The 27,203-nt window shown below is 46.9% G+C and overlaps 1 protein-coding gene across 2 annotated transcripts in view; it reads right to left on the bottom strand.

Annotated features, from left to right (window-relative positions):
- LOC126353869 (zinc finger homeobox protein 3) overlaps positions 1-27,203 on the bottom strand; it is a 104,758-nt gene that overhangs the window by 31,797 nt on the left and 45,758 nt on the right. For both annotated transcript variants that reach the window (XM_050003049.1, XM_050003051.1), the window contains exon 2: positions 9,779-13,371. In XM_050003049.1, coding sequence (XP_049859006.1) covers positions 9,779-13,298 — 3,520 coding nt within the window. In that variant the 5' untranslated portion in view covers positions 13,299-13,371. The remainder of the gene's footprint in view (positions 1-9,778; positions 13,372-27,203) is intronic.

Below are 27,203 nucleotides of genomic sequence, written 5' to 3'. Positions count from 1 at the left end.
TGCTAATGGAAACAAGAAATTCCATTTCTTTCAGGGCTGGTACAAGGTATAAGGGAAGCTAAAGGCGTCGCAACTGTAATATACAGGACGTACTGCGGTTAGTAGTGGCCGCTTACAGCGCCAAACTGCGATGGACGCAAGGGGTGCCAAAGTGCAAGATTTGTATACAATGCGTACCACACATAGTGGTGAGAACTGAAATAGGTGAAAGGGATAAGGGGGTCCACACAAAATAATAGGCACCTTTTACGGAATTTTTTTTCTAGTTGGCCCTGGTTTTCTTATAGTTATCGCACTTGTGTCCACGAAAGTATTAATCAGCAAGTATGAGAACAAGTCTGATGACGGGGCAGAAGCACTGGGATATGACTCGGGGAGAAAACTCGAGAATTTTTTTTTCCAAAATCACGTGGAATCTAGTCCCACAGTCTGATGAAAGAAAGTATAATTTCAGAGAATCGTAAAGAAACGGACGATTATCTATTTTGTGAGTTTAAGTGTTGGAACTCTTTGTGTATTGTCCTTGTGAGGAAATCAGCGTTGGACGAGTGCCCGTCCGGAGCTGCTGAGTGCTGTTGGCAAGCGGGGTGCACTCGGTTCTTGCGAGGCAACTGAGGAGCTACTTGACTGAGAAGTAGCGGCTCCGGTCACGAAAACTGATATACGGCCTGGAGAGCGGTGTGCTGACCACATGACCCTCCATATCCGCATCCAGCGGCACCTATCGGCTGAGGATGACACGGCCGTCTGTTGGCACCGCTGGGCTTCCCAAGGCCTGACAGACTGAGTTTAGTTTTTAGATAAGGGTTTTACGTCTCATGGACGATGAGATTATTAGAGACAGAGCACAAGTACAGATGGGGTGTGGAACCACCCCGGTCTTCGCCTTATGCGATTTAGCGAAACCACCAAACACCTACGTCTGGATGGCCGTACTAGGCTTTGAACGGTCGGTCCTCTCGGACGCTGGTCTAGTGTCTTGCCAATGGCCCACCTTGCTCGGTGGAACTGTTGTGGAGAACGGACTAAGACTACACTCTGATTGTCCGTTGCTACAGTTCATTTGTGTCTAGGACTCCACCATACAAACCACAACCAGGTGACGTGCAGTATTATACTTAACTCTTCTCTGTTCAATTCTCTTCCTTCCTTCTTTCTAAATATTTTATTAATATCTCACTTGTTTCTGTATTAGTTATAAGTTTTTGTAATGCTGCACAAAAAAGATATCAAATGGATGTAAACAAATAGAGCCCGCCTCCACGTGGCGGGACACGGGCAACGGTGTGAGTGGAGACGGGACCTGGGTGGTGTTACTTTCAGTCACTCCGGACCCCGAACCCAGTCACAGCGGCTTACGACCCACCATAATAAATTAGACAGTGGGTCATAAAAAATAAGCAGCTAGTAAAAAAAACTCCACCATACTAGGCTGGCTCCTCACGGCACTCGCGCGCGCTCACTTTAAGATCAGTAGAGAGCTGTACCGTGTGGTCGAGAAGTCCTCGTTCGCCCTGATATCGTATGCTAATTCATTTGATTTGTTTTAGCACAAATAATTACGTACGTATTGTATGCCCAACATACTGGTATGTTTCCCAACACGCTGTAAACACATTTCATACGCCTAATGCAGTCTCCACAACATTGAGAAATTCATAGTTTGTAGCATAACGACTCCCCATAATAACGAGTTTACAGGTGTGGTTAGGTCAGGGCTTCTAGGCGGTCATTTCAAGGGAGCTGATGATGGCCATGAACCAACCTACCCACCGTCCTGAAAAGTGTTCATTCAGGAACTCGCGCACTGCGAGAGCGTAGTGAGTAGGCACTCCGTCTTGCTCCCAACCACGTGTGTTCTGTGAGGTCCCTTTCCCCAAGCTGAGGTACTAACTATGTTTGTAACATGTGTAATGTGCAGTGTTGTCATCGCTGCCATATCATTACTTGGGGCGGGTTCCTCTCTAACTCTACTGTGCCTTTGGTCGAAACTACTTCTAGCCCGTGAGCTGCGATAAATCGCACACAGAACGTGCCCTGATACTTCAGAGCTGGTGAGTGTCTCAACGGATTTCATTTCGATGCAACGAAAGTTCCGAGAATTTTGAATGAGACGACAAGAATTCAGCTCAGAGCTGCAGCGAAGAGGCGGGGGGAAACCTAATAAGCGCGCGAGCAAAAACGAACGGCCGCTGATTAGTGTGGCGCGTCGTTATGGCTTCATCGCGTCCTCTCCGCGCGTCGCGTCGCAAGCGGCGCGCCAGCCCGCCGGACCGGTTGCCTGACGGATGCTGCGGCGGCGGCCGCTCCCGCAGTCGCCGCCTTCTATTTTTACTATTTATCCCCGAGTTTCGCTTCGTTGTTAGTTTGCGGACCCGCCCCCCGACCAATGGCAGGCCGCGGCCGCTTCCAAACAAGGCAACAATGATCGCGGGCCGGCTCGGCCGATTATTGCGGCTGGGGTGGGGCGTCGGTAATTAGAGCTGCGCGCACACCTGCCGCCGAGCGGCTGACGCGCTGCGGCTGCAGCCGCGGCCGCTGCCCGGAGAAGGCAAACCGTGCCGTCTGGCACCCCACACGGCGGGCCGTCGCTACTGCTCTCAGCTTGTCTTTGTCTACACAGCGCCACGCCAACTATTCTGGACAAGAGTGAGGCTGTGACGTAATGTGATTAACGTTTTCTCTCAGCAGCAAGGCTGCTGGAATGTCTGTAAGCTTAAGTTGATTGGCTACTGGTTGTCTAGGTTGTCTAGTGGAGCACCACACTCCCGCATCCTATTCTATTCAAGTTCAATGTCTCTGCTTCTAACACATCTGATCATAAAAATGTAGCAAATGTGTGTGTGTGGGGGGGGGGGGGGGGAAATATCGGTTGAAAAAATGTGGAATAAGATGTGGGGCATCCTGGAGTATTCCCGCTTCAGCCCCTATAGTTTCAAGGAGCTCCGATAGGTTGTGGCGCTATACGTAGGCATGTAGACGTGACGTGGAACGAAGATGCGTTGTGTGATGTCCTTAGGTTAGTTAGGTTTAAGTAGTTCAAAGTCCCAGGGGACTGATGTGAAGTCCCATAGCGCTCAGAGCCATTTGAACCATTTTGAAGATGCGTTCCAAGCAGAGAGCTGTCATCGCGTGTGTTTTGGCAGAAAACCGGAGCATCGCAGATATTCATCGGCGCCTTGCAGAATGTCTACAGAGAAATGAACAAAAGCACGATGAGTCGTTGGCAGAGATGTCTGTCATCATGTCAACAAGGTCCTGCAGACCTTTTTCTGACTCCTGCAATGTTGGGACGTGTGGACACTCTCATTCGAGCTGGACGTTTCTATCGGTCTTGCTGATACACTCATCCACCAGTTGGGGTACACATCGGTGTGTGTGTGTGTGTGTGTGTGTGTGTGTGTGTGTGTGTGTGTGTGTGTGTGTGTGTGTGTGGGTACACAACGGTGTGTGTGTGGGGGGAGGGGGGGGGGGGTAGGTTTGTCGCCGCCTAACAGAAGACCATAAAGAGCTACGAGATATGTCCGAAATTGCTTGCGTGTTACGAGACTTATCGTGCCAAATTTTTTTGTCGATCATCTTCACAGGAGATGAAACTTGGGTTCATCAGTCTGAATCGAAAACAAAACTGCCAATGATGGAGAAAAACTTCAAAACCGCACCCTTAGTATGTGAAGTCATGGCGACGGTCTCCGGGAATTCTGATGGGGTTATTCTGTTTGATTTCCTCCATCCTGGCGCAACGATCTACTCTGAAAAGTGTCTCACTATTTTCAGGAAACTAAAGAAATAGCTTCAGCGTGTTCGTCGCCTTCTCCATGACAACGCAACGTCTCACACAGTCCGCGCACCCGGGAGCAGTTCACAAAACTTCATTGGAAAGCTCTGCAGACCCTCGCAGTGAAGTGGCGAAATGCAGTCGCAATGAACGGAGATTACGTTGAGGGTTCGTAGCCAAAGGAGCGGCAAATAGGGTGTACTGGAGTCCTGACTAAAACTAACCTGCTTTCAGAAAAATATGTGTTGTATTACTTATTGAAAGCCTCTCGTAAGTATTCAGTTAATCTAAGGGACACACAAGAATTTGTTTCCTCTTCCATTCAATCAACAGAAATTTGGCAATAAATATCGGTAGTCTACTCAGGCGGACACTTACAAGACCTACATTCGATCTATTCTCTCAGTACTCTGTCAAATTATTGAAACGGAATAGCAGGGTCGTTTCCATGGAGTGAAACGAGAGTCCATATTCTTTATTTAATCTCGGAGAGAGTGTCACAGACGAAATCAGAAAACTCCAGTGGTAGATGCTAACAAAAAAGGCGTAGTGCATCACCTGGAGACAATTTCAAAATCCCGAGAACCTATTTGGCAATTAAGGGTCAAGAATAATATTGCTTGGCTCAACTTACATCTCGTGTACTGACTTCGATGGTAACATTTACATCATTAATCAGATATGCCTGCTTCAATGTAGTAAATTAAGAACTACTTTGCAACTCTAATAACGGAATGTATATAGCGGCAATGACGCAAAGAAAATTGTTCGCAAAGTTAACCGGTCACGAGTTACTGTCGCAATCCATCGTTGAAGTCTCCGCGTTACGCGAGAGCGCAAACTACAAATTACGAGTGCCAACACTAATATCCCGAAAATTCACCAAAAGGGCTAATTTTGGTTGAGATGAGATGTTACAGACTGGGATTCTTTACCTATTCTCCAGAGAGGGTGTTGTGCAGAGAGAAGAACAGTCCTGTGTTGCTTCTCCAACTTCGGGGCTATTAGCACATTCAAAACGCATCAAGTACTCGATTTTTCTATTGTAATGCTACGTGCGAAGCACTCAGGAGACGACCCAAGCAGAAGGAAACTACTGATAAGTGATAATGGCAAGCTGAAGATAATTAATCATTGACATACCATTGCAGTTGTGGAAAGGAGTAACACAAATTCTGTACGAATTTGAGTGTTTTCGTTATGATGTCCGCAATGAAAACCAGATGTTGCTAGCCAGAAACATTCAGTTCTGTGTTACAGAAGAGCGGCGCTGAAAGCGCGTCGCTACAAAGGCAGCTCGATTACTCCAAGCCGTCCACGTATGCGCAGCCTCCCCCACCTCGACGAGCGTTTACGTGTGAGGTATATAAAGAGGAGCCCCTTCGCGGCGATGCTATCTAGCGAAGATGTAAAGCGCGTGTACGCGATATGCAATGGATAAAGCAAATTGTTATGCGGCGTGCAGCCGCACTGCTATCGAAATCTCCACTGTGGGAAACTGGTTTCCAACGGCACCAAACACCCTGCTGTAATTATTCCAGAATATATGCAAAACAGCCGCACTCCTCGCCTCTATACTGGTCACAATCAAAATGACTGAGGAGTCAGAATTTGAGAACAATGAGTCGAAGCACTAGTGGCTGCTTTCGTCACCGTCCAGGCATAACACTTAAACATACCACAATTAAACAATGATAGGTGGCAACGGAAGCTACACACCAGAACGTTACATTTACTGCGCTAGGCGGCCGCTATTAAAACAGTGTTTCAGAACCAGGCAAATATTTCCTAATTAATACAACACGCGCTAAGGGAGTAGAAAACGATCAGAAACTGCGTATACACTTAAACCAATGTCAGAGATATACTTTGTATTTGCTATAACAAGCTTGAAGAAAAAAGTACTATGGCATATAAATGTTTATTAATTGCGGTTAATTGTAATTTCTTTGGAGTTAGTTCTGACTGTAGATGCTGCATATCTCGATAACTACGAGTAGTATATATTAAACGATTTATTGTATGTAGTCAATGGCCATAGTTCGTGCGTGCTACTGAGGCATGGTCAAACAGTTTAAACATCAAATAAGGCTACATACTCATGTGCGCATGATTACAAAGCAATTAACAGCTGATTGGTAGAAATATTACCGTCATGTGAATTTTACGCACTGAAAAGAAGAGTAACTGATTGCTGCTGATAGTATTGCGGCTGTTAGTTCAGTAAATGAATCAACATATAACTGCTGACCTGCTAATTTTTCACAGTTTCCCGATGAAAACGAAGCAGTTTTCCAAGAAACAAACGGAAGCGGACGCGCCTCTGCACTACGGAACATTCTAACCGTGCGCTGCAGTCATTTAGAGAAATTGTGCGCAACCTGACTAGGCATGTCCGGACCAAATGAGAATAATATTTCTCTCGCCTACGAGATAAATAATTTTTAATACTTTTTTTCCATCCACCTCTTCCATCATCGATACTCCTATAAAATGCAGCAGTAGACGCGTTCACAGAGCAGAGTTTTCCCTCCCTTGTTATCTATACATTAGTCCAATATGAGAACACCGAGAGAGAGCGAATCTATTTTCCGCCGTTTTAGGTGGTCAGTGTCCGTGCTGGAATGAACAGTTGCAGAATGAATAGTATTATCCTTATAACAGGGATAACTGTGTCTTCAAGGAACTGCATGTTCGCGAAATCAGGTTAGGAGCGCAAACAGAGGGCATCATCTAAATAGTCCGTTTAACGGGCTGTATGAAGCAGTGGAATCTAGGATACCGCTAGTATAGCACCAACCGAAGAGCTAACTGTATGTATTGTCCTGTTCACCCATGACAAGCTGCTTCTTGCATGGGTGCTTCGTCCCACTTCTGATGGATTATAGCCCCCTTCAACACAAACTGTATTCCCTAGTAATGACAATAAAAAAGTGAAATCACTTAGTTCTGAATGATCTTCGTAATCACGTTCATAATATTTGAGATGATATTCCACTGAAGGTTCTGTTTAACAGTGCACCGTTTTTGTATTACGAAATCATACTTATTTGCTCATCACTAATGCCAGACTGCATAAAAAGAACAGATAATCGGACTACACAAATAGTTTCAATCAGCGTGAACCCGATGCTGACGAGATCTTTCAGTAAATTTGCGTGGCTTCTTTTCCGCTGGTTGGATACAGGCTTCGATACATACCTACATTCTTATTCTAGTGACGATTTTTTTTTAGAAGTTATAATTTTCGTTACGGAAGAGAAATTGTATTTCTCAAACAGTCCAAATACGTAACTAAAGTAGCTTTTGAAGTAGAAATCGTGGTTTCTTCCTCCGACGGAATTGTTTGTTTCAGCGGCATTCGCTGCTAATGGGCAACTGTACTATTTGCAGATTCTGCAGCAAGAGGGAGCGTTTATTCACGTATAATTCTCGTTATCAGGGCGGAGTATGCAGAGTTATTTAGAAAATATATATGTAATTTGAATTAAGTCCCCTTTTTGTGTGACTTGCTAAGCTAACATATGAAAGTAATCAAAAGGATTCGATTAATAACTTAAAACTATTTTCGTCCTTTGGGCTTCGTTTAAAGTGCAACAGTACAGAGATGTTCCTGGTACATGAAACCTACATAAGTGTGCTAAAAACGGCAGATTTGTTATTAATTTGAATGAACACAGTTAGGATTTATTAGGAGTACATGATATTCAAATATGAAAACAACTACATAGTAACAGGAGACATTCTACAGGGGTCATGACATAATCTTGTCATACTATCTATCAATAAATAAATACTAAATATAAAAGTATTTTAACAAGTAGCGTAATGAGTGTACTCTGTACTCGTCAAATACGAAAAATGCCCCGTTGGACGTAACAGTGACTAAATATCACCACAATAAACAAATCCCATAAATTTCTTTGTTATAGCGGAGCTGCCATTAATTGGACATTGCACTTTCCAAGCATATTCTTGCCTTGGCAAGTGTGTTCTGAATATATGTGTAATTAGTTTTCGCGGAAATTAGCACTTATGCTGTCGATTCGCCTAATAAATATAAGATTTCCTTGGGTAGCTGGTTCAACTGTGCAATTTTTACAAATCTATTGCAGCAACCTCAAATTATGGTGGACTATTTGCTTCTTATTAGATACTATAGAGATGGTTTTCCGTCTTGGAGAAGGCTAGTCCAGATTTGAAACCATACCGTGGCCAAATACTGGCCACTGCATCCAGTGAGGCCTCAAATGGAACTCGTGAGGAAATTCAAAGGTCGTCACTGAGGAATGTGAGGTATGGAGAGGTGCCATATAATCTTGCTTTATTGTGACACTAGTTAACTAGAAAAAAGGCTGTCCTATATAAAGTATGATAGTATCAGAGATTGAGCAATAGCTCAGATGGAGTCGACAGACATACCTCGAAAACCTGTCCACATAGATTTACATTTGACCTGTTTGACACGAAATGTCGCTGCCCACATTTAAGTGCTCCCTCACACCAATCAATGGCTTGGCTGTATGCTATTGTTGCTGCTGTAACGAGTATCATGATTACAGCTCTCAAGTCAGGCAAACCGCAGACTCCCGATGAAATTATATGACTATAACCCAAAACATAATAATGTAGTTAACGGGTTAGACTTTTCTCTTGAAAAGCTAGTACCACGCCAAAACGTCATAGCACACAAAATTTTTAAAAAAAATATTAACGAATAACAGCCAATGGAGTAGACGTATTTCTTTCAAGAAGTTTACGACACCTGTGGATCCGGTTGTAACTAAATTATTTGAAAGAATGCGTGTTTGTTGAAACTGACAATCGAAAGATTATTTTCATTTCCAACTATGAATCGAAACGATTGAGGAAAAGGAGGTAATTTCTAAGTTTTTAAGCAAAAATAATGACATCATTATACTTTTGATATAGTACACAGGCTACACAATTCAAAAAGTTGTGCTGTTTAATTTACTTCCAGCGTCCTCATTCCAGCCACCCTCCGTCCTATTGATGCCAGTGACGAAGGAGGTCAGTGTTTTTAATAACAGACCAAGAACACAGGCGACACGAGGGCGGCTGGGATAGCAATATGGTGGGAGAGTTGTACTTGTGACTTCAGTGACGTGTACAACAGGCAGTTTAGCGGGGAAAAAGGTATATAAGATGATCAGAGAAAAAGGAAATATAAGTCATTGGACACAAAGTTACATGTAATATGGAGGTTTCGATTTATGCTTCACCGAACGATTTGGCGCTGTGGTAAGACACTGGTCACGTATGCTGGAGGACACTGGTTCAACCTCATCCGGACATTCAAGTTTAGGTTCTCCGTGTTTTCCCCGAAATCGGTTAAGGTAAAATGGTTCAAATGTCTCTGAGTACTATGGGACTTAACAGCTATGGTCATCAGTCCCCTAGAACTTAGAACTACTTCCACCTAACTAACCTAAGGACATCACACAACTCCCAGTCATCACGAGGCATAGAAAATCCCTGACCCTGTCGGGAATCGAACTCGGGAACAAAGTGCACAGTAGTATTACCATGTTAAGGAAACTTAATACTGCACGTCAACGGGCAGCGTGTGTATGTATCCAGAACTTTACCGCCCAGCTATTGATGCAGCAACCATATTGCTTGGGCACATAAACGTGAATCGGCAACGTCGTCTCCTCCCACGCTCAACTGTCAATCACATAGTTATTTTGATCGAGGTAGAGACTAGCAAAAATGGCTCTGAGCACTATGGGACTTAACCTCTGAGGTTATCAGTCCCCTAGAACTTACAACTACTTAAATCTAAATAACCTAAGGACATCACACACATCCATGCGCGAGGCAGGATTCGAACTTGCGACCGTAGCGGTCGCGCTGTTCCAGACTGTAGCGCCTAGAACCGCTCGGCCACCACAGCCGGCTAGAGACTAACGTTTAGATAGAGTGATCTCATGATGGAAATGGTTGTAGAGAGAATAGAAATGAAGAAATTGCCCTTACCACATTCGAGAGCTGACGCCTGAGGTGGACTGTCGTGGCGCGTGGGCGGCAGCGCCGGTTGCTGTTGCTGCTGCTGCTGGCCGTACTGCGGCTGCACGATGACCTGGAACACCTCCGAGATGTCGGCGTGGGGTTCCTTGCCCTCGGAGCGTCGCTGGAGTTGGTGGAGTTGCTCCATCTGCAGGTGCTTGACCGTGCGCACGTGCTGCAGCAGCGGCAGCTTGGCGCGCGCCGAGAAGCCGCACAGGGCGCAGTGGTAGAGGCGCTCGCCGGGCCCCGAGCCGGCGTCCGTGTCCCGGAGGTGCACGAACAGCAGGCACGACGCCTCGTGGCGCTGGCCGGCCGCGTGCAGCTGCAGCTTGTGCGCCGAGTTGGTGTAGTAGTCGCACGCGTGGCACCTCACCTGGACGCCGCCGGGCGACGACAAGTACTTGAGCTTCCACTCGTTGCGCGCGCCGCCCTCCTTCACGTGGTTGACGTGCTGCAGCCGCTGCAGGTGTTTGTCCGTCTTGCAGTGCAGCTGGAAGTTGGCTTTCAGATTGGTCTTGTAGGTGCACAGCTTGCACACGTAGTGGCCGGCCACCACCGCGAGGATCTCCTGCTCGCGGATCTTGGTGCGGTCGGCGGACAGGTGCAGCGACAGTGCCTCCAGAGAGTCGGTGGCGAAGGCGTTGCAGACGCAGCACTGGAAGAGCTGCTGCGGATTGGGGTCTGCGGGCTCGGGCGGCGGCTCCATGGTGTCGGGGTTGAGGCCGGCGTCCAGGTGCGGCGCGAGGTCCAGGTGCGGCGGCAGCTGGCCGCCCGTCATCATCTGGATGAGCAGCGCTTGGTTGTACGCCATGTCGGCGAGCGCCGCCTCCGTGTGCGGGGGCGGCTTGTCGCCCGGCAGGGTGAGGCCCGGGTGGAAGTGCAGCAGCGACTCGACGCCGGCGGCGGCGGCGGCTGCCGCCGAGCCGTGCTGGTGCTGGAGCGCGCTCAGCGTCTGCATGTGCTTCACGTTCTGCTGCAGCACCATCATGTTGTGGGTGTGCTTCTCGCTCGTCATGTGGATGCGCAGGTTGCGCGCCACGTTCGTCTCGTAGTTGCAGACGTCGCAGCGGAACGTGGGCTTGGGCTTGTGGTGCTGCTGCTGCGACGCCGGGTGGTGGTGGTGGTGGTGGTGGTGCGGACTGAACGGCTTCACCGAGGGCGGCGGCGTCTGCTGCTGGTGGTGCTGGCCGTCTCCCGCGCCGGCCGCCACGCCGCCGTTCTGCAGCTCCTGCATGTTGTTCAGGTGCTTGTCCGACTGCATGTGTATGCTGAGATTCCCTTTGGTCGTGGTCGAGTAGTTGCAGACTTCGCAGCGGTACGGCTTGTAGCCGCAAGTGTAGGTCTCGCCGCGGGCCAGCCGCGGGTGCGGCTGCCCGGCGATGCAGTAGATGCACGACGTCTCCGTCTCGGGGTGCTTCTCCTTCATGTGGATCTCCAGCGTCTCCTGGTACTTGTAGTGCCAGTTGCACTTGGGGCACTTGAGCGTCTTGCACGAGTTGCGCGAGTGCATGCCGGGGACGCCGGCGCCCAAGACGCCGACGGCAGCGGCGCCCAGGCCGCGCGACGAGGCCAGGATGAGTTCGCACTTGGCGCAGTCGGCGCCACTCGGTCTGCCCGCCATGTGCTCCGGGCAGACGCCGATCGTCGTGCCGGAGAGGAAGCTGGGCGGCGGCTGGTGCGGCTGTTGGTGGTGGTGGTGCTGCTGGTACGACTGCAGCAGCGGGCTCAGGGTCGAGCCCGGCGAGGGGCTGGCCCCGGGAGACGCGCTGCCGGTCGTCGCCGCGGACGCCGAAATAGGGCTCTTGCGTGTCAGGTCCATCACGTTGTTGGCGCTCGCGCCTATCCTTCCGTTGGTGCCGACGACACTGTTACTGTTGCTGAGATTACTACTACTACTTATACTAATACTATTATTGTTAACATTATTATTACTAGAACTACCGTTTTGAGGTAGGGAGACCGGAGTCTCAGGAACATGAAGATTCTGGACGTTAGCTCTCGCCAGAGGAGAGGAGTTAATGTCCGCATCGCGGCGGTGAACAACTAGGCTCTCCGCCACCTCAGAGTGTCCTCGCACTATCTCACTACTACCGTAGCCACTCTTGTCATCACAGTTGCCTCCCGAGGGAGAAGAGCGCGACCCGCCGTCCGGAAAAAGGAGCTTCGGGTCTTTAGGAACAAGCTGCGGAGTCTGGTGCTGTTGCTGAGAGGTTGGCGGGTCGGCGCGCTTGTCGGAGGCGATCACCGCCGGCACGGGGGCCGACAGCGGTTCCAGGAACGACACCAGCGGCTCCTTGTTCTTCCCCACGCACTGGATGATCGCCGACGCGTTCTTGTGCCCGAGAATGTCCTTCTCGTCCTCCAGCAAGGACACGTTGTGATCGCCCATCGCGTGCGCCACGAACGACTTGGCGTAGCCGAAGGAGAGTTTGCATATGAAGCACATGAGGATGGGCTTGACAGGAACTGAGGAACAATCTTTGCCGGAGTACTTGTCCTGGTTGGCGTCGGCGCGGTCCTGCTGGGCCGTGTCGCCGCCCTTGGCGCACTTGTCTTCGGCGTCGCCGCCGCCGCCGGCAGACGCCGGGGCGTTCTTGCCGGACGCGTCGCGCACGGTGTAGACGCGGTAGCTGTGCATGATCGGGATCTCAGGAACTATCTTCTTGTCCGGGAGTAGCCCGTAGCCGGCGGCGGTGGCGGCCGGCTGGACGCCCGCCGAGGCGCCCCTGCCGCCGTCGCCGCCGGGAGCCGCGCCCGCGCCGCCGTACAGCGCGCTGTAGAAAGACGCGTTGCGCGACACGTAGAACGCGTTGGCGATCTGCGGGAAGACCTGGAACTGCGACAGGCTGACGCCGCGCCCGTCGACGATGCAGCCGTCGCCGATGGGCAGGTCGACGGCGTCCTCCTCGCTCAGCTCGCTGTCCTCGATGATGTACGCCGAGCCGTCCGGGTTGTACACGATCTTGCCGTCGAACTTCTCCACGTCGCTGGTGGCGCACGAGTCGTCCGAAGCGCCGTGCGACGACGACGGCGGCGGCGGCGGCTGCTGCGCGTGCACGGCGCCGGGGGCGGACGTCTGGTCGGCGGCGCCGCCCCCGGCCCCGGCCGCGCTCGCCATGCCGCCCGTGTCGACCTTGGCGCCCGCGATGGCCGCCGCCTGGTCGTCGTGTAGGAACTTGCTGGCGGTGGGCGGCGACGCGACGCGGCTCGCAGACGCCGAGTCGCCGCCGCCCGCGATCACCGCGGGGGCGGCCGGCGGCGACGCCGACGCCTCCTCCTCGGGGCTCATGCTGGTGGTGGAACTGCTGCTGCTACTGCTGGAGGAGCTGCTGCTGCTGCTGCTGCTGCTACTGCTGCTGCTGCTCGAGCTGGTGCCGTCCTGGTCCTGGTCCTGCTGGTCGAGCTCTAGAGACGCCGCCCCCGGGACTGAGCTGCTACTGTTGATGGCGGCTGCTGGCTGCGCTGCTGATGCGGCGGCTGGGCTGGGCATGGCTGGGCGGCGGGGGCGGCGTCCTCAACCATCACATGCTGACACGGCTGTCGCGGCAGTCGCGGGTCCCAGTCTGCAACAGGTGCAGCATCGCACGCATTAACAACACAGCGCCGCACAGTACACTAAAGCCAGCTAATACAGAATCCAGTGAAGCCATATCTTGTAATATGTAGTTATTAAGTTTCAGATAATTAAGCTGTGAGATCGCTCCTATGCAACGTCACATTAAATACGGGAAACCTGTTGTCTTCCGTACACTTTTCAAAAAGTCCTATAAGATTCCCTGAGCAGGTCTGGTCGCATCATACCAGGTGTGTGAGAGACATAATGTGACTGACAACACTTCGTTCAAATTGCTCTGAGCACTATGGGATTTAACATCTGAGCTCATCAGTCTCCTAGAACTTAGAACTACTTAAACCTAAGGACATCACACACATCCATGTCCGAGGCAAGAGTCGAACCTGCGACCGTAGAGGTCGCGCGGTTCCAGCCTGTAGCGCCTAGAACCACTCGTTCACCGCGGCCGGCTACGAAAATGGAACAGCGGAATTTAGAGCACCGTTTGCCATCACGTTCTGTGTTTAACATGGGGAATCCGCGAGTGAGACCTTTGAAAAGTTCAAACAGTGGAGAACATTCCTCATCAACAGCACAAGTTTTTCGCTGACACAAATTAGTTCAAGCCACAGAACACGCTGAAGATGAACCTCGCTCAGGGAGAGCCTGAATTTTAACCGAAAACGAAAACTTCGAACGTGTGAGTGCTCTTCTCAGGTAATGACATAGAACAATAAGACTAATGGGTAACCTCGAATCGGCTGGGACCAGATATTGCACACAGGTGGATGCTGCTTCACGACAACGCCCCATCACACACGCCCACTCCCATCACATGATTTTTGACTTCAAGAGGCATTCCTATTGTTCCACAGCTTCTCTAATCTCATTATCTTAATCCTTGTGACTTTTTCCCCGAGACTGAAAAATGCCTTAAAAGGACTTCTTTTTGTGACTCTGAAGAACAGTCAAAACAATGTGACTGACATGTTAAGGTACCTACCAGTTCAAGACTTGTAGATACTTACCTAGCGAAATATGATATAACAAGAAAAGTATAAGCCTGAGGAGAAGCAGAGTAGCTCCGACGCAGTTCAGTGAACTTCTGACACATAATTAGATTTTTCTGAGAAGTTACACGTCAAAAGCTAATTTCCAGTCAGGCAGGGAGCGTCAGAAACATTCTTATAATACTATCTCTCAGTATTCAACTAGGCAAAGTACTGTTCTTGACTTTAAAGTATATCCAGCTTTCTAGAGCGGAGTAAACAACTGGCAGAACAAAATGTTATGACAGGCAATGTAGTTGACATTAATTGCGTAACTATACGGAGTGCTTTGAAAGATTTATATTCCTGACGAAGGAGAAAAGTGATTGTAACAGATCGGTATTTCGCGTGCCGGTTTCTAAGCAGTCACACTCTCAACAAATCGTCGAATTGAAAACAATATATGATTTGATTACAAATTAAAATGTTCGTGCGTTAAATTAAAGTGTCTTTGCCGAGATACTTCTCTGGTGTCGACGGCTTACCAACTGTACTATATTTTGAATTTACTCTGGATGAAGACATGAATGTCCACATAATTTTATATAGCCGATCGTAGAGTCGCATCATCTACCATGGCCGACATCACTGACCAGCCAACAGGTATTTTCAAAACAGCCAACGTCCTGGGTCGTGAAACTTGCAAATTGGTTCTTGTGGAGAGTGACTAAGAAACTAAAACCGCTACAGCGGTGGCTGATAAACAGGGGAAAATGATTTTCACCTAGGGATAACTGCGGTGGGCTCAGAAATTCCTTACTCCGCACTGGGTGTAGAAAACATCACTTGCCCGACCAACTCCATCCAGATGCCAGTGACAACGTGAATTTTTCCCGGCGCGGGAAAATAACCCGAGCGGCTCTTTTTTATCCCTGAAATATTTCTTAATTATTAGGGAGGCTGTCGACGTGTAGCGACGTGCGTGATGACGATTGATCGACTGCGTGACGTTCCACGCGCAGTACAGAACAATGGGCTCGGCGCGACTAGAAACGCTCTGCACGTTCGGGCCGGCAGTACGGAGATCTGGCCCCACACCGGCAATAACAAGCCTCTTCCCGGCCACCTGCAAAAAAAACCCGCTAGCAGATCGCCCACAATTTTTTGCCGAACGCGAGTCGGTGCGAGGACATCGCGAAATAGTGATGCCATTTTCGAACAATGGCCTCGGGAGCGTCCTCGTATATGTTTATTTTGGTTCCCTCGCCTCTTGCGTTTGAAACCATTCGATGCCGAATCTTCCACTCGGAAAATTCTCAGCCTGTTTTTACGTTTCTCTCCTTTTCTTCTATACTGTCAAAAAATACAGCTGCCGACACCACTCAACAAGCGTGATAAGCCCTTATCTCCAAGTGTTTATTTTTTTCTAAGCGATAAACAAAAGTACCTAACACACTTACAGATCGAATGTACCCAATTTGTAGTCAACTCATTCTACATCTACATCCATACTCCGCAAGCCACCTGACGGTGTGTGGCGGAGGGTACCCTGAGTACTTCTATCGATTCTCCCTTCTATTCCAGTCTCGTATTGTTCGTGGAAAGGATTGTCGGTATGCCTGTGTGAGGGCTCTAATCTCTATTTTATCCTCATGGTCTCTTCGCGAGATATACGTAGGAGGGAGCAATATACTGCTTGACTCTTCGGTGAAGGTATGTTCTCGAAACTTTTTTTAAAAAAAAAGCCCATACCGAGCTACTGAGCGTCTCTCCTGCAGAGTCTTCCACTGGTGTTTATCTATCATCTCCGTAACGCTTTCGCGGTTACTAAATGATCCTGTAACGAAGCGCACTGCTCTCCGTTGGATCTTCTCTATCTCTTCTATCAACCCTATCTGGTACGGATCCCACACTGCTGAGCACTATTCAAGCAGTGGGCGAACAAGCGTACTGTAACCTACTTCCTTTGTTTTCGGATTGCATTTCCTTAGGATTCTTCCAATGAATCTCAGTCTGGCATCTGCTTTACCGACGATCAACTTTATATGATCATTCCATTTTAAATCACTCCTAATGCGTACTCCCAGATAATTTATGGAATTAACTGCTTCCAGCTGCTGGTCTGCTATTCAGTTGCTAAATGATAAGGGATCTATCTTTCTATGTATTCGCAGCACATTACACTTGTCTACATTGAGATTCAATTGCCACTCCCTGCACCATGCGTCAATTCGCTACAGATCCTCCTGCATTTCAGTACAATTTTCCATTGTTACAACCTCTCGATACACCACAGCATCATCTGCAAAAAGCCTCAGTGAAGTTCCGATGTCACCCACCAGGTCATTTATGTATATTCTCGATTCTCAAAATATGCCAGACGTCACATCGTGTGGAGTCTGACTTCTCCGGCGAAACCTGCAAAGCCCACCTGTTGACACGCTTTCCCCCGCCGCATTGGCTTCTCCGACTGATAACTGCTATTGAAAAAGTTAATTGAAGGATAAAACAGGCAGCTACGCCCTCATTCCTGGAATAAGACAATGGTCTATAAACGCGGGTTGGTTTCTTTGAACAAACAACCGCGCGATGCTGGCCAACTGCGTATTAGACGAGAGGCTACAGAGCGTAGAAAATGTTAAATTAGTCCCGATGAAAGCGGAGGTGTGAAGATATGTCAAACAAATGTCGGTCTTTTACAATAAAGGTGGCTATTCGAAGCGCTTACAAACGTCGTAATGACATCCTACAGCTTTATCAAGCGACGAATCATTTCAAATTACTTCCATTATGTGCAGATAAGCTTATCTTCAATGTAAATAAGTATTAGCACCATTAAAATAAATTCCTTGGTCATAGTTTCGTAGTTCCCGGAAGAATATGACTGCAAGAAAATCAGTCATCGTTCTCTGGAGCTAAAACTTGTAAATACTTCGTATCATACCTAACTTAACACACTGCATCAGATCCACACACCAGTAAAGCAATGAACTTGCTTTGTACTTTTACTACGCAAACTAAGGAAATAATGTTAAAACTAGCATCTTATACGCAATGAGCGAGAATCGCACTTAATATACGCCCTAATCAGCGTTGTCTTCTGCAGAGCAGAGTGTACGTATTTACAGAGAAGCGGAAACTTTTCGAATCGTATCGGACAGCGGAAACACCTCCATACTAATACAGCTCGTGGAAGAGCCGCGTGGTAATCAGTATCTCCTTAACAACACTGCTGTCATTGTGACACGTCCCATTAGGTCGTCTATGATACAGGGAGTTCTTTGTCAGGTTTATCTTGTTGCCCCAAGATAACTTCTCACAGACCAGTTCATTGTGAATGCGGGACCACATTCTCTGCAGCTGTGAGAATATACAGGTATTCTTTTGAATTTTTTACGACGAGGAATATCGATTAGAACAGAACTCGGTTTTACCCACAATGTTCTCATCGGTTGTAGGGACAGTTTGCGAAATACGGTTTCCCAGTTGTGCGAAGTGGACACGATTAGAGTAAGTGGCAAACCATGGTTCCAGGACCGCTCTCACCCCAGAATACCAACACAATAAATCTTCTCTCCTTCCCACCTCTTATTTACTAGTGACTGGCCCGGCCGCCGCAAAATGCTCTGATGAACGGCATTCAGATCTGGAATAAAACATGACTGAGGAGTACAAACTGTGATCTTCGTTTTCAGTGTTTTTCATATTTCACATATTTATTCAATGTACGTCTACGCTAAAACAGCCACAATGTGCTGCACTCCTGAAAACTTGCCGAACAGCGTTAACTAAAATTTCAGCAAACGAATCATTCCACGTACTGATATTGCTAGAAATGCTGCTACGGAACACCTGCCTTGCCACGTTACTACACACCGATCTGCCACTGCCAAATTGGCAGATGATTTTATTCCCTAAATTTATTTCTATCAAATCAGACGTTTAGTAGCATTATTTCGGATAGTATACCTGGTTTGAATGATACTTTCGTCGAACGGCAATATTTTTTCTGCTGATGGAATTTTACTTTTGTATCTAGCTGCTAGCTTCACTTTACTGACTAGTTTATCGTTAAGTGCAATAATGCACATAACACCGACAAACAAACATTCATTTAGAAATCAATGTGAAAAGCAACGATATTAACGAGCTAGGACAAAATGAAATGTCGCGTTTCATGGTCTGCTAGTGGTATAGTTACTGATATACGCACTGCAAGACAAATCAGAAGTTCACTTCATCAATGCAGTACTTCTCAACTCGTTAAGAGTTTATAATAAATATTCACTGCCACAAGGCCTGGGTTGCAAAAATGTAAACACGCAGCTGTAAATTCACATGAATAGAAACGAATCAGAGTAATTTTCGAACTTCATTGTCTACCTGGGGTATAGTTATCTACATATGTGCAGCAAGACAAGTAAGGTACTCACTGCAGTATCACCTGATTTGTTAAGAATTTATTATTAATAAGAAATTTAATTGCTACTGTGTTCTAGTACTGTAAATGTTGATAACTGCTAATATTATTCCCTAGAGGGAAAAAAATCTTTACAAAGAACCTTCCCGCACAACTAGGTTCCCCTATAAGCGATTCCCATTCTAGCCGAATTCTTCGGGAGAAGTAAACAACAACAACAATACATTTTAATAATGCTATTTTTCCTCATAAATAGTACCGTTAGTGGTTTCGAACCGACAGGTTCAGCAACAGAAGGGTGTTCACTTAAAGACAGCCGGCCGCGGTGGTCTCGCGGTTCTAGGCGCGCAGTCCGGAACCGTGTGACTGCTACGGTCGCAGGTTCGAATCCTGCCTCGGGCATGGATGTGTGTGATGTCCTTAGGTTAGTTAGGTTTAAGTAGTTCTAAGTTCTAGGGGACTAATGACCACAGCAGTTGAGTCCCATAGTGCTCAGAGCCATTTGAATCATTTTGAACTTACAGACATACATTTTATGTTGTTTACATTTTTTTTCATTTTTTATTCCTCCACGTGGAGAAAATGCCTTGGTGTCGTGATGCTCCAGAAACTATACACGCTATGAGAAACGGCCTATTTTAATGTAATTTTACCTAAAAACTACTGTAAACTAACGTTAAAGCGAAACTGTTTTAGTTCTATGTCACGTACGTCGAAAACCTGTTTCATTACATTGCGATACTGACCGCAAGTGTGTCATGCAGCAGTGAAAACTAGCACCTTTCTTATATGTATGTCCGAACATTGTGTGAACTACCAACCACACACACAGTACGAAGTTGTGCTTCATGAAAGGATGTATACGAAGGTCTAAGATAACAAACTAGAAGAACTTCACTTTAATAATTCATTTACACTGTTTTCAGTGGTTATTAGGTAAAATTACAATTAAATAGGTCGCTTCTCACATCGTGTTTTCGTTACACGGCACTAGCACCTCAAGGAATTTTTCGCCACATGGAGGAAAAAGTGAAACTACTGTGTGGCTTTATGTAACAGCTCCCTGTACCGTACGACATAGCATTTCAAGTAACCATTTTCTGGTGTGAAATTACAAATCTTGTTTATTATATAGGAATAGGCCCGTTCCCTGTGAGGCGTATGTGATACACCCCTAGTTTCCTAACCAAATGCGTTAATATTTTCTTCCTTGTTTAAATCGATCTTTCTTTCTTGTTTAAATCTATTTTCTCAGTATTTTAGGGTATCTCAGATAACTTCATTTCCGCATAGTCACAGTATTAATTTATGAACACCTTCTGTACAGATACACACTAAAAGATGTAACTTAAACGTGGAAAAACGATTGTAAACAATGTCAAATGTTTATCTCAACTTGAATAGCCGTCTGATGATGATCATCTCGGTTCGAAACGGAATTATTCATGTGAGTAAACAGCGTTTTTAGAAGTGGCTCATTGCTGTTTTCTCTTCTAGTAGTTTGTACACAGTCACGGTCTCAAAATGCCGGTTTGCGGCAAAAATAGCGTCTCGCGTCGGTGTTTCCACCACTAATATACATCGCGACAGAAGGCATGTAGTTAAATCTAGCTTTGAAATGTGTGTACACAGGAAATCCGGTAGCGACCGTGCGAAACTACTCGAGTGATAGCGGCTGTGAGTACTCAGTTTGACGAGTACACAGTGGTGCGCCGTGACGTCACCCACAGCGCCGGCGCCGCAGCTACGGCGATAGTCCTCTGGAACAGGAGCCGGGCGCTGGGCGCTCGCTATATTGCCTATCAGTAGCGCAGCTCGCTCATATACGGCGCTGCCGGCCTGCCATTCCTTACTATATTATAAAACACGCCTCTCTCTCTCTCTCTCTCTCTCTCTCTCTCTCTCTCTCTCGCTCTCTCTCTCTCCGATGCCGCCCTCTCCCTCACCATGCTCCTCGTCTTACGCCGCTCATCGCCGTCTCTTTTGCACCCCCTTCTTTCATCTCTCCCTGCCTTCTTTTTCATCTCGCTCCGTCTCGGAGCACCGCCTCAGCCTCCTCCTCCTCGCCTACCCCCTCCCCCTTCCTCCTCCTCCTCCTCCTCCTCCTCTTCCTCCCGTTCCTACGCGAAACTTCATTTTAAGCACATCTGGGCCTCATGCATATTTTATTGTGCAGCGGCTCAGTCTATACACTCATATTGCGCGCAGCTTCGGGCGCGCCTTAGGGGAGGCTGAAAATGGCGCTATCATTATGACTTTTCCAGGGCGCTATCTCGCAGCCTCCCCACAGGCTGGCCGCCGAGTCGACAACCCGATACTGCGGGCTTATCGCTCAGCGCAGCCGCACCTGGCCTCAGCTCTCCTTTGTGTGCCGGCTCGTGCGCAAGGAGATGCTGCACACACGAGGAATTGTTTCGGCGAAAATCTCTGCAGCGCCACCAACTTCCTGTCCACAAGTTTTCTCAATCCTTGGGAACATTGTGCAAAGTACAAGAACAGACTTACAATTCTCTTATTACCATACTAGGGCCAATCTCTCTCTCACTTTATTCCTAATTAAGAAAATGATCATGTACAACGATGCTCACTGAGTTTTAACTGTAAAGATACTAAAAACTCTTTTCTCCCACGTATCTGTTAAGATTAGTGGTCACTGAGGTGTACGGTTGCCACATTTCCAAGTAAGAAAACTGGGGAGTAGTACAAACAATCTGTACCTCAACCACAATGGCTTACTTTTTTTTTTAAAAAAAATCTTAAGTAACCCTTTCATGGTTGAAATATTATCACGGTATTTAAAACTAGTGACATCTTTATAGTTATAACTGACGATCAACAAATTTTTTACACTTTTTGCAAACGCTGTCTGCAAGGAAGATCAAGGCACCAAGGGAGTGATTCTCGTTAAAAGTGCCACGACAGCTAACTCAGAGAGGTATCGTCGAACACTGACAAAATTAAGGCAGGCGATAAAATACAATCGCCGAGGAAAATTTAGCGCAAAAGTTTTTTTTAATTTTTTTAATATAAACTTGCAACCGAAGGTTGAAATAAAATATCGAAAACCATGTGGAATCCAGAGAAACCGGCTGCAGTCACCAATACAAAAAGAAATAGAAGTACAGTATACTAATTAGAAACAACGAGCTTACATCAGCGTTATCTTACAACACAATTTCGGCACTTAAAACAAGCATCGCTGTCAATTACGCAGCGTACAAGTAGCCAGATATGTGGGAAGAGAAGAAGAACAGCTTCAGTACATTTGGGGACTACAGCTGTCGTAATGTGTGTTGTTGCTGCTACAGCACGCACCAGAACATAAGATTTGTCTTTGTACAACCGCTACGTATAACCCTACCCAGAGATAGAGAGGGAGAGGGAGAGAGAAGTTAAAATATTGGTTTAAATGTTTCTACATACTATACCCCCTCCATTGGAGTACAACGCACTGAACGTTCATGCAAACACGTAAAATTATCAGTAAAGTCCTTCTTTCGACGTTGTTCACAAGTCGCGCGTCACGTTGTCTTGAATGGCGGTTACCTCTCACCGTCAAAGCGCTGACCCTTAATGTGAGTTGTGTTTTGTGGTAGGTTCGTATTGTTAACACCATGTCTCGTCAACCGTGGTGATTTTTTGCCAGCAAAGAATTGTCCTAGCTATGATTATCAATCAAGTCGCGGCAGGCATCCACGGGTTGTTGTTTTCGTTTGAGTACCAAGAGGGCAGGTTAAACTCTGCACGCACTTTTTCTGTTCTTCACGACATTATAGAAAATATCACGAACACTTGATTTACATGTTGGTATTGCTCCACTGATATTTGTTGCACGACAACGTTGACACTCTATGGCTGCGCCTCCACTACTTAGTACTTCCTGCTCACAACTTTCTGGTCGAGTGCGCATCTGTTGGTGATAGTTGTTGGTTGAAGCCGCCGCCGCAATTACTGCGCTGGTGTAGTTTCTACGCATGGCATAAAATGTGGCTCAAAATGTTTTGAACGGAGAAGTAATGATATTTCGTTGAACGTTCCGAAGGTCGCCGCCCACAGACTCACTGCTCCTCCTTCCCCCTTTTCAGTATTCGTTTAGGTCAAGAATAAAAAGTATTGATTAAATCCAGTCGGCAAATTCCTACGAAATCCATGATCGAGAAAATCGGGGAGCGAAGTAAATTAAACGTTACGGTACATGACTAAGCAGATTGCTGACAATACTTGTGATTTTACAGATTGTTAAGTAAAGTCGAACAATACCTAGTGGACTCACAAATGATTCTACTTTACATAAAATTATAAATTGAAATCTAGTGCAATAATAACAGATAACAAAATATTTCTTCGGTAGTTTAAGTTTCGTTAAATTGGAGAATAAACAATTAAGTTTCGTTAAACCGGATAATAAACAATTAGATATACCACTTAATGCACGATCAGAATTAGTTTCATTAATTGGTGAATAAACCATTAGATGAACCAATTAATGTACTAAACCTGTTTCCTTCCGGTACCTCTCAACATTTCTGAACTTCGTTGTGTCATGCAAGTAAAAAGCTCTTGGTTAGACACACACTGTCGTTTTGCGTTTCAGAACCTAGATAAATACTTTCGCCAAATGGAAAATGAGAAAGAGTCTTTGGATATCCTTGGTAAATTTCAGTTCTTACAATGTACTTCCTTTGTTCAGGAAGCAAAAGTAATAGGTCGCGTAAGAGTGCAACAGCATAGCTACGTCAGAAAGTTTTTGTTCCAATTGACAACCATTCTTTTTTACACGAACTGAGAGCAAGGCTTTCCACCCGCTTACGTCAAATTATTATGACTGCGCAATATGATGAAATACTTTCTTGACTCGTGATTAGTAACACGTCATTCAACGTTAATCAGTGCTAGGTATATTAATTTCTGTTTACGAGATGACCAACTCACACGATTCTGCGTAAAACTGAAGTCTGAGTAGCGGTGGTGAATGGTCGGGCTGATAAGGCAGATTACAAGAACTGCCAAATCATCGATAAGCAAACGGAAGCCACGCTCCAAAACGTCAGGCTACACCACGAATATAAATGCTACCTGAACACTGCAACCAAGTCAGACGACAAAATTTCTCCGGTATGGTCGAGGCATCAGTAGTGATCTACCGAATAGGCTAGGTGCAGGTGTTAGATGATGACTGAAAAGATGCTATAATCAAAATGTATTCTCGAAGTTCCTTGTTATAGACTTGCTGCGAGGGTCTTTAAGGGCATATGCACGAAAAGATAATTCCAAAAACACGTGATTGTAATCACTACAATGAATGTGATAGTGTTTTTATTCGTAAAGAGAATTTGAACAACACATCGGCATGGTGCTCTTCAAAGATATTAAGTCTTTAAAAGAAAAGAAAATTTCATATCGTACTGCAAAGAACGAATGACGCTAATTTGTAACTTTCGTTCCCTTTTTATTAACGTCAGAAAGAACGTTCTTCCATTATTGGGTGTTGTGCTAATACGTGATGGGACCAAAATAGCTGTTTGAATTTGCAGATACAGCCAGTTCACCTAATATGGGACATACAAATGTTTGACTGTTACAGGTAGAAATGAAAGGGAGCCAGAAGAGAACAATGAAACAAGGAAATAATTATAATAAAAATAGGGTCGGAAAATAATAATTTCCCAGATACTACGTATGCACAAATGCAGTTATCGTTAATCGACCATCTGGATGATGTTCCTTATGTGGTACATGCATGATGGTACTCTGCCACTTTTTCACGCGGTGTTCGGGGATACGTGGCACGAATCTACGACTAGTGTAACGGAGGCAGATCGCCAGTAGCATGGCCTCCCACGTCGTCGGTACTGAATCCGTTGGATTTTTTTGGTGTGGACGTCAATGCATTAGGAACACGCCAACGATATTTGAACGTTTATGGTCATCGACGAGGAGACATGATAAAGACTGCCTTCAAATGAACAGTTATCATGTGGAACACTTTTCAATTGCGTACCTGCAGTTTGAATCCTCTTGGACTCTGTTAAGGCTTCAGCGGCTGTAAAACGTCGTGTCGGATGAAGCCATTATTTTCCAAGCCGTTCTTAATTAAAGATTGTTTGCCCTTTCATTGTCCTCTACTCGGGCCTTACGTTAGTACCTATAGTAGTCGAACACCGTGGATACCGCAACTACCTTTCTTTCCGAGCGGGTGCGCATTTATGCCTGTGGAAAAACCTGTGGCACTGAAAACGACCGAACGACATTGGTAGAGACCGAGGAATGTCACAGCTGGATTTTAGTACGCATCGGTCCTAAGTTTCTTCAACGTGATAGTTACTTTTAGTTTTTAATGGAAACAAACGGAACTCTAGGGTGTCCATACGGGTATACGAAGACCGCTTCTACCGAAAAGAACCGATGTCACCTCTAAACACAGTACGCATTTTACCCGGAAGGTAATGGCTACGCCTCATTAAAGATCTGTTACAATTCTGTGAAAACTTGTCTGAAGCGAGAGAAACGACACGTGCTCCCTTTAGTCTGGTCAGAAAACTGTGGCACTTGAGATATTCAGAGCACAGGCGGGCCAGCGTTTATGGACCGTGCGTGATTCTCTCCTTCGACTGGACTCGAGCCACAGTAACTCTCGACGCCGAGAGTGCAGAGCAGCAGTTAGGATGAAGAGAAAATCTTTGCCTCACCCCCCTCCCCTCCACCCACCCTAGTCTCCTCCCCCCCCCCTTCCCCCTGCCCGCCCACGCTTCCTCGCAGTCTCCCTCGGCCCTCACCCAGAAGATTGTTCTTGCAGAGCTTTTGACGTTGATGTAATTTCACCTGGACTCTTTACGGCGAGCGAGCTAAAAACCGACGAACCTCCCCCTTCCTCCACCCCTGGCAAGACGGGGCACCCTTCTTCGTCTTCTCGTCAGACCCGCAGTCCGCCGACGCCCCCATCGCCACCACCACGCCTTCCTCTTTTCCGTTTTTGATTGGACGCGGCCATTTTATGAATTCACCATCAGCGCGCACAGTTTTCCCGCTTTTCCCTCATTTTTTTTGCGTAAAAAAGATTCTGCGCAGACTCCCTCGTAGGGGCGGCTGGGGGGAGGGTAGGGGGTGCTGTGTGGGTGCGTCCGTGAGAGGGTGCTGCCCCGAGAGGGCGGTAGGGGGTGGATGGAGAAGGGCGGGGTAAGTCGGAGTGGGCGACGGAAGTGGGGGAGGTGGGCGGCGGGGAAGCCGCCGGTCTTCAAGAATTCAATTAAGTTGCGGAAAAGAGTTTTGATGCCGGCTGGCAGTGGAGCGGCGCGCCTCTGCTAACGTGGTCAGTCAGCCGTCCGTCGAGACGAGGCAGCCCCGGGCGCTGGCGGCCCATGTAAAAGAACATCCCTCACGCGCCGCTTGCTAACTAATGGGTCCAAAGTGCTCTAGTTACTTGCGCCGGCAATCCGCCCGTTCGGCGATCCTTTTATCTTGCGAGTAATTTCTCAGGCCTTTTCCTGTCACCGGTCATGCGTCGCGATTGTTCCATCAATGTTCTTCCCTGAGCGGGAGGAGGATAAAATATCTGGCACAGATTGTAGGGGGATGTTGGGCGACCGTTAGAAATGACAAGGTTCTCAGAAGATAAGAAATCAAGGCATTAAATCAGCTGTTACTCAGACTTCTTCTAACTTAGATAAAACTACACTCGTTAAATTTTTCATCTACAGGGTGGCACAGATGTCGCTCAAGAGCTGTAATGCCTCGTAACTTTTCTTGTAATAAGTTAATTAAATTATTTCTTTTTCAGAACTGCGAAGTACATTTGCAATACACTTTATGGGGAGACAGTCCTAAGCAGTACGCGAGAAACTCCTAGAACTTTATTTTGAAAATCAAAGATCCACCATCCTCACTCAGAGAGCACGCCGTAGGTACTAATGTTTTCCGCCTGGTAGCAAGCTTTCGGCAGCAACATTATTCAGTTTGTGATAGTAGATGATGTTCTGGCTTGGATCTGAGCACTATGGGACTTAACTTCTGACGTCATCACTCCCTTATAACTTAGAACTACTTAAACCTAACTAACCTAAGGACATCACATACAGCCATTCCCGAGACAGGATTCGAACCTGCGACCGTAGCGCCTAGAACCGCTCGGCCACTCTAGCCGGCAGACGACGTCTGTTCGAACTCGAAAAACATTTACCAAGTGAGGGACAGCGTTAATGACAGCACCGAGGCACGAGATTGGGATTTACCGAAGAGCATTGCAAAGAATTTTAACCACAGAGTTGACATTTTTTCCGGGCTGAACTGCAACTGGCGCAGAGAATGAGTTCCGCAAGTTCGTCTCAGGCTTGCAGTTTGCTTTTGAGATTTGGCGACGGAAAGACAGGACTTCCTAAGAAAAGTATAAGGCAACAACCAAGCAACTATCGAACAGCTCTTAAAACAATATACGGA

Source organism: Schistocerca gregaria, chromosome 3, assembly GCF_023897955.1.
Source record: "Schistocerca gregaria isolate iqSchGreg1 chromosome 3, iqSchGreg1.2, whole genome shotgun sequence".
Classification (NCBI taxonomy): Eukaryota; Metazoa; Arthropoda; class Insecta; order Orthoptera; family Acrididae; genus Schistocerca; species Schistocerca gregaria.
This window is presented reverse-complemented; position numbering and strand designations above follow the sequence as displayed.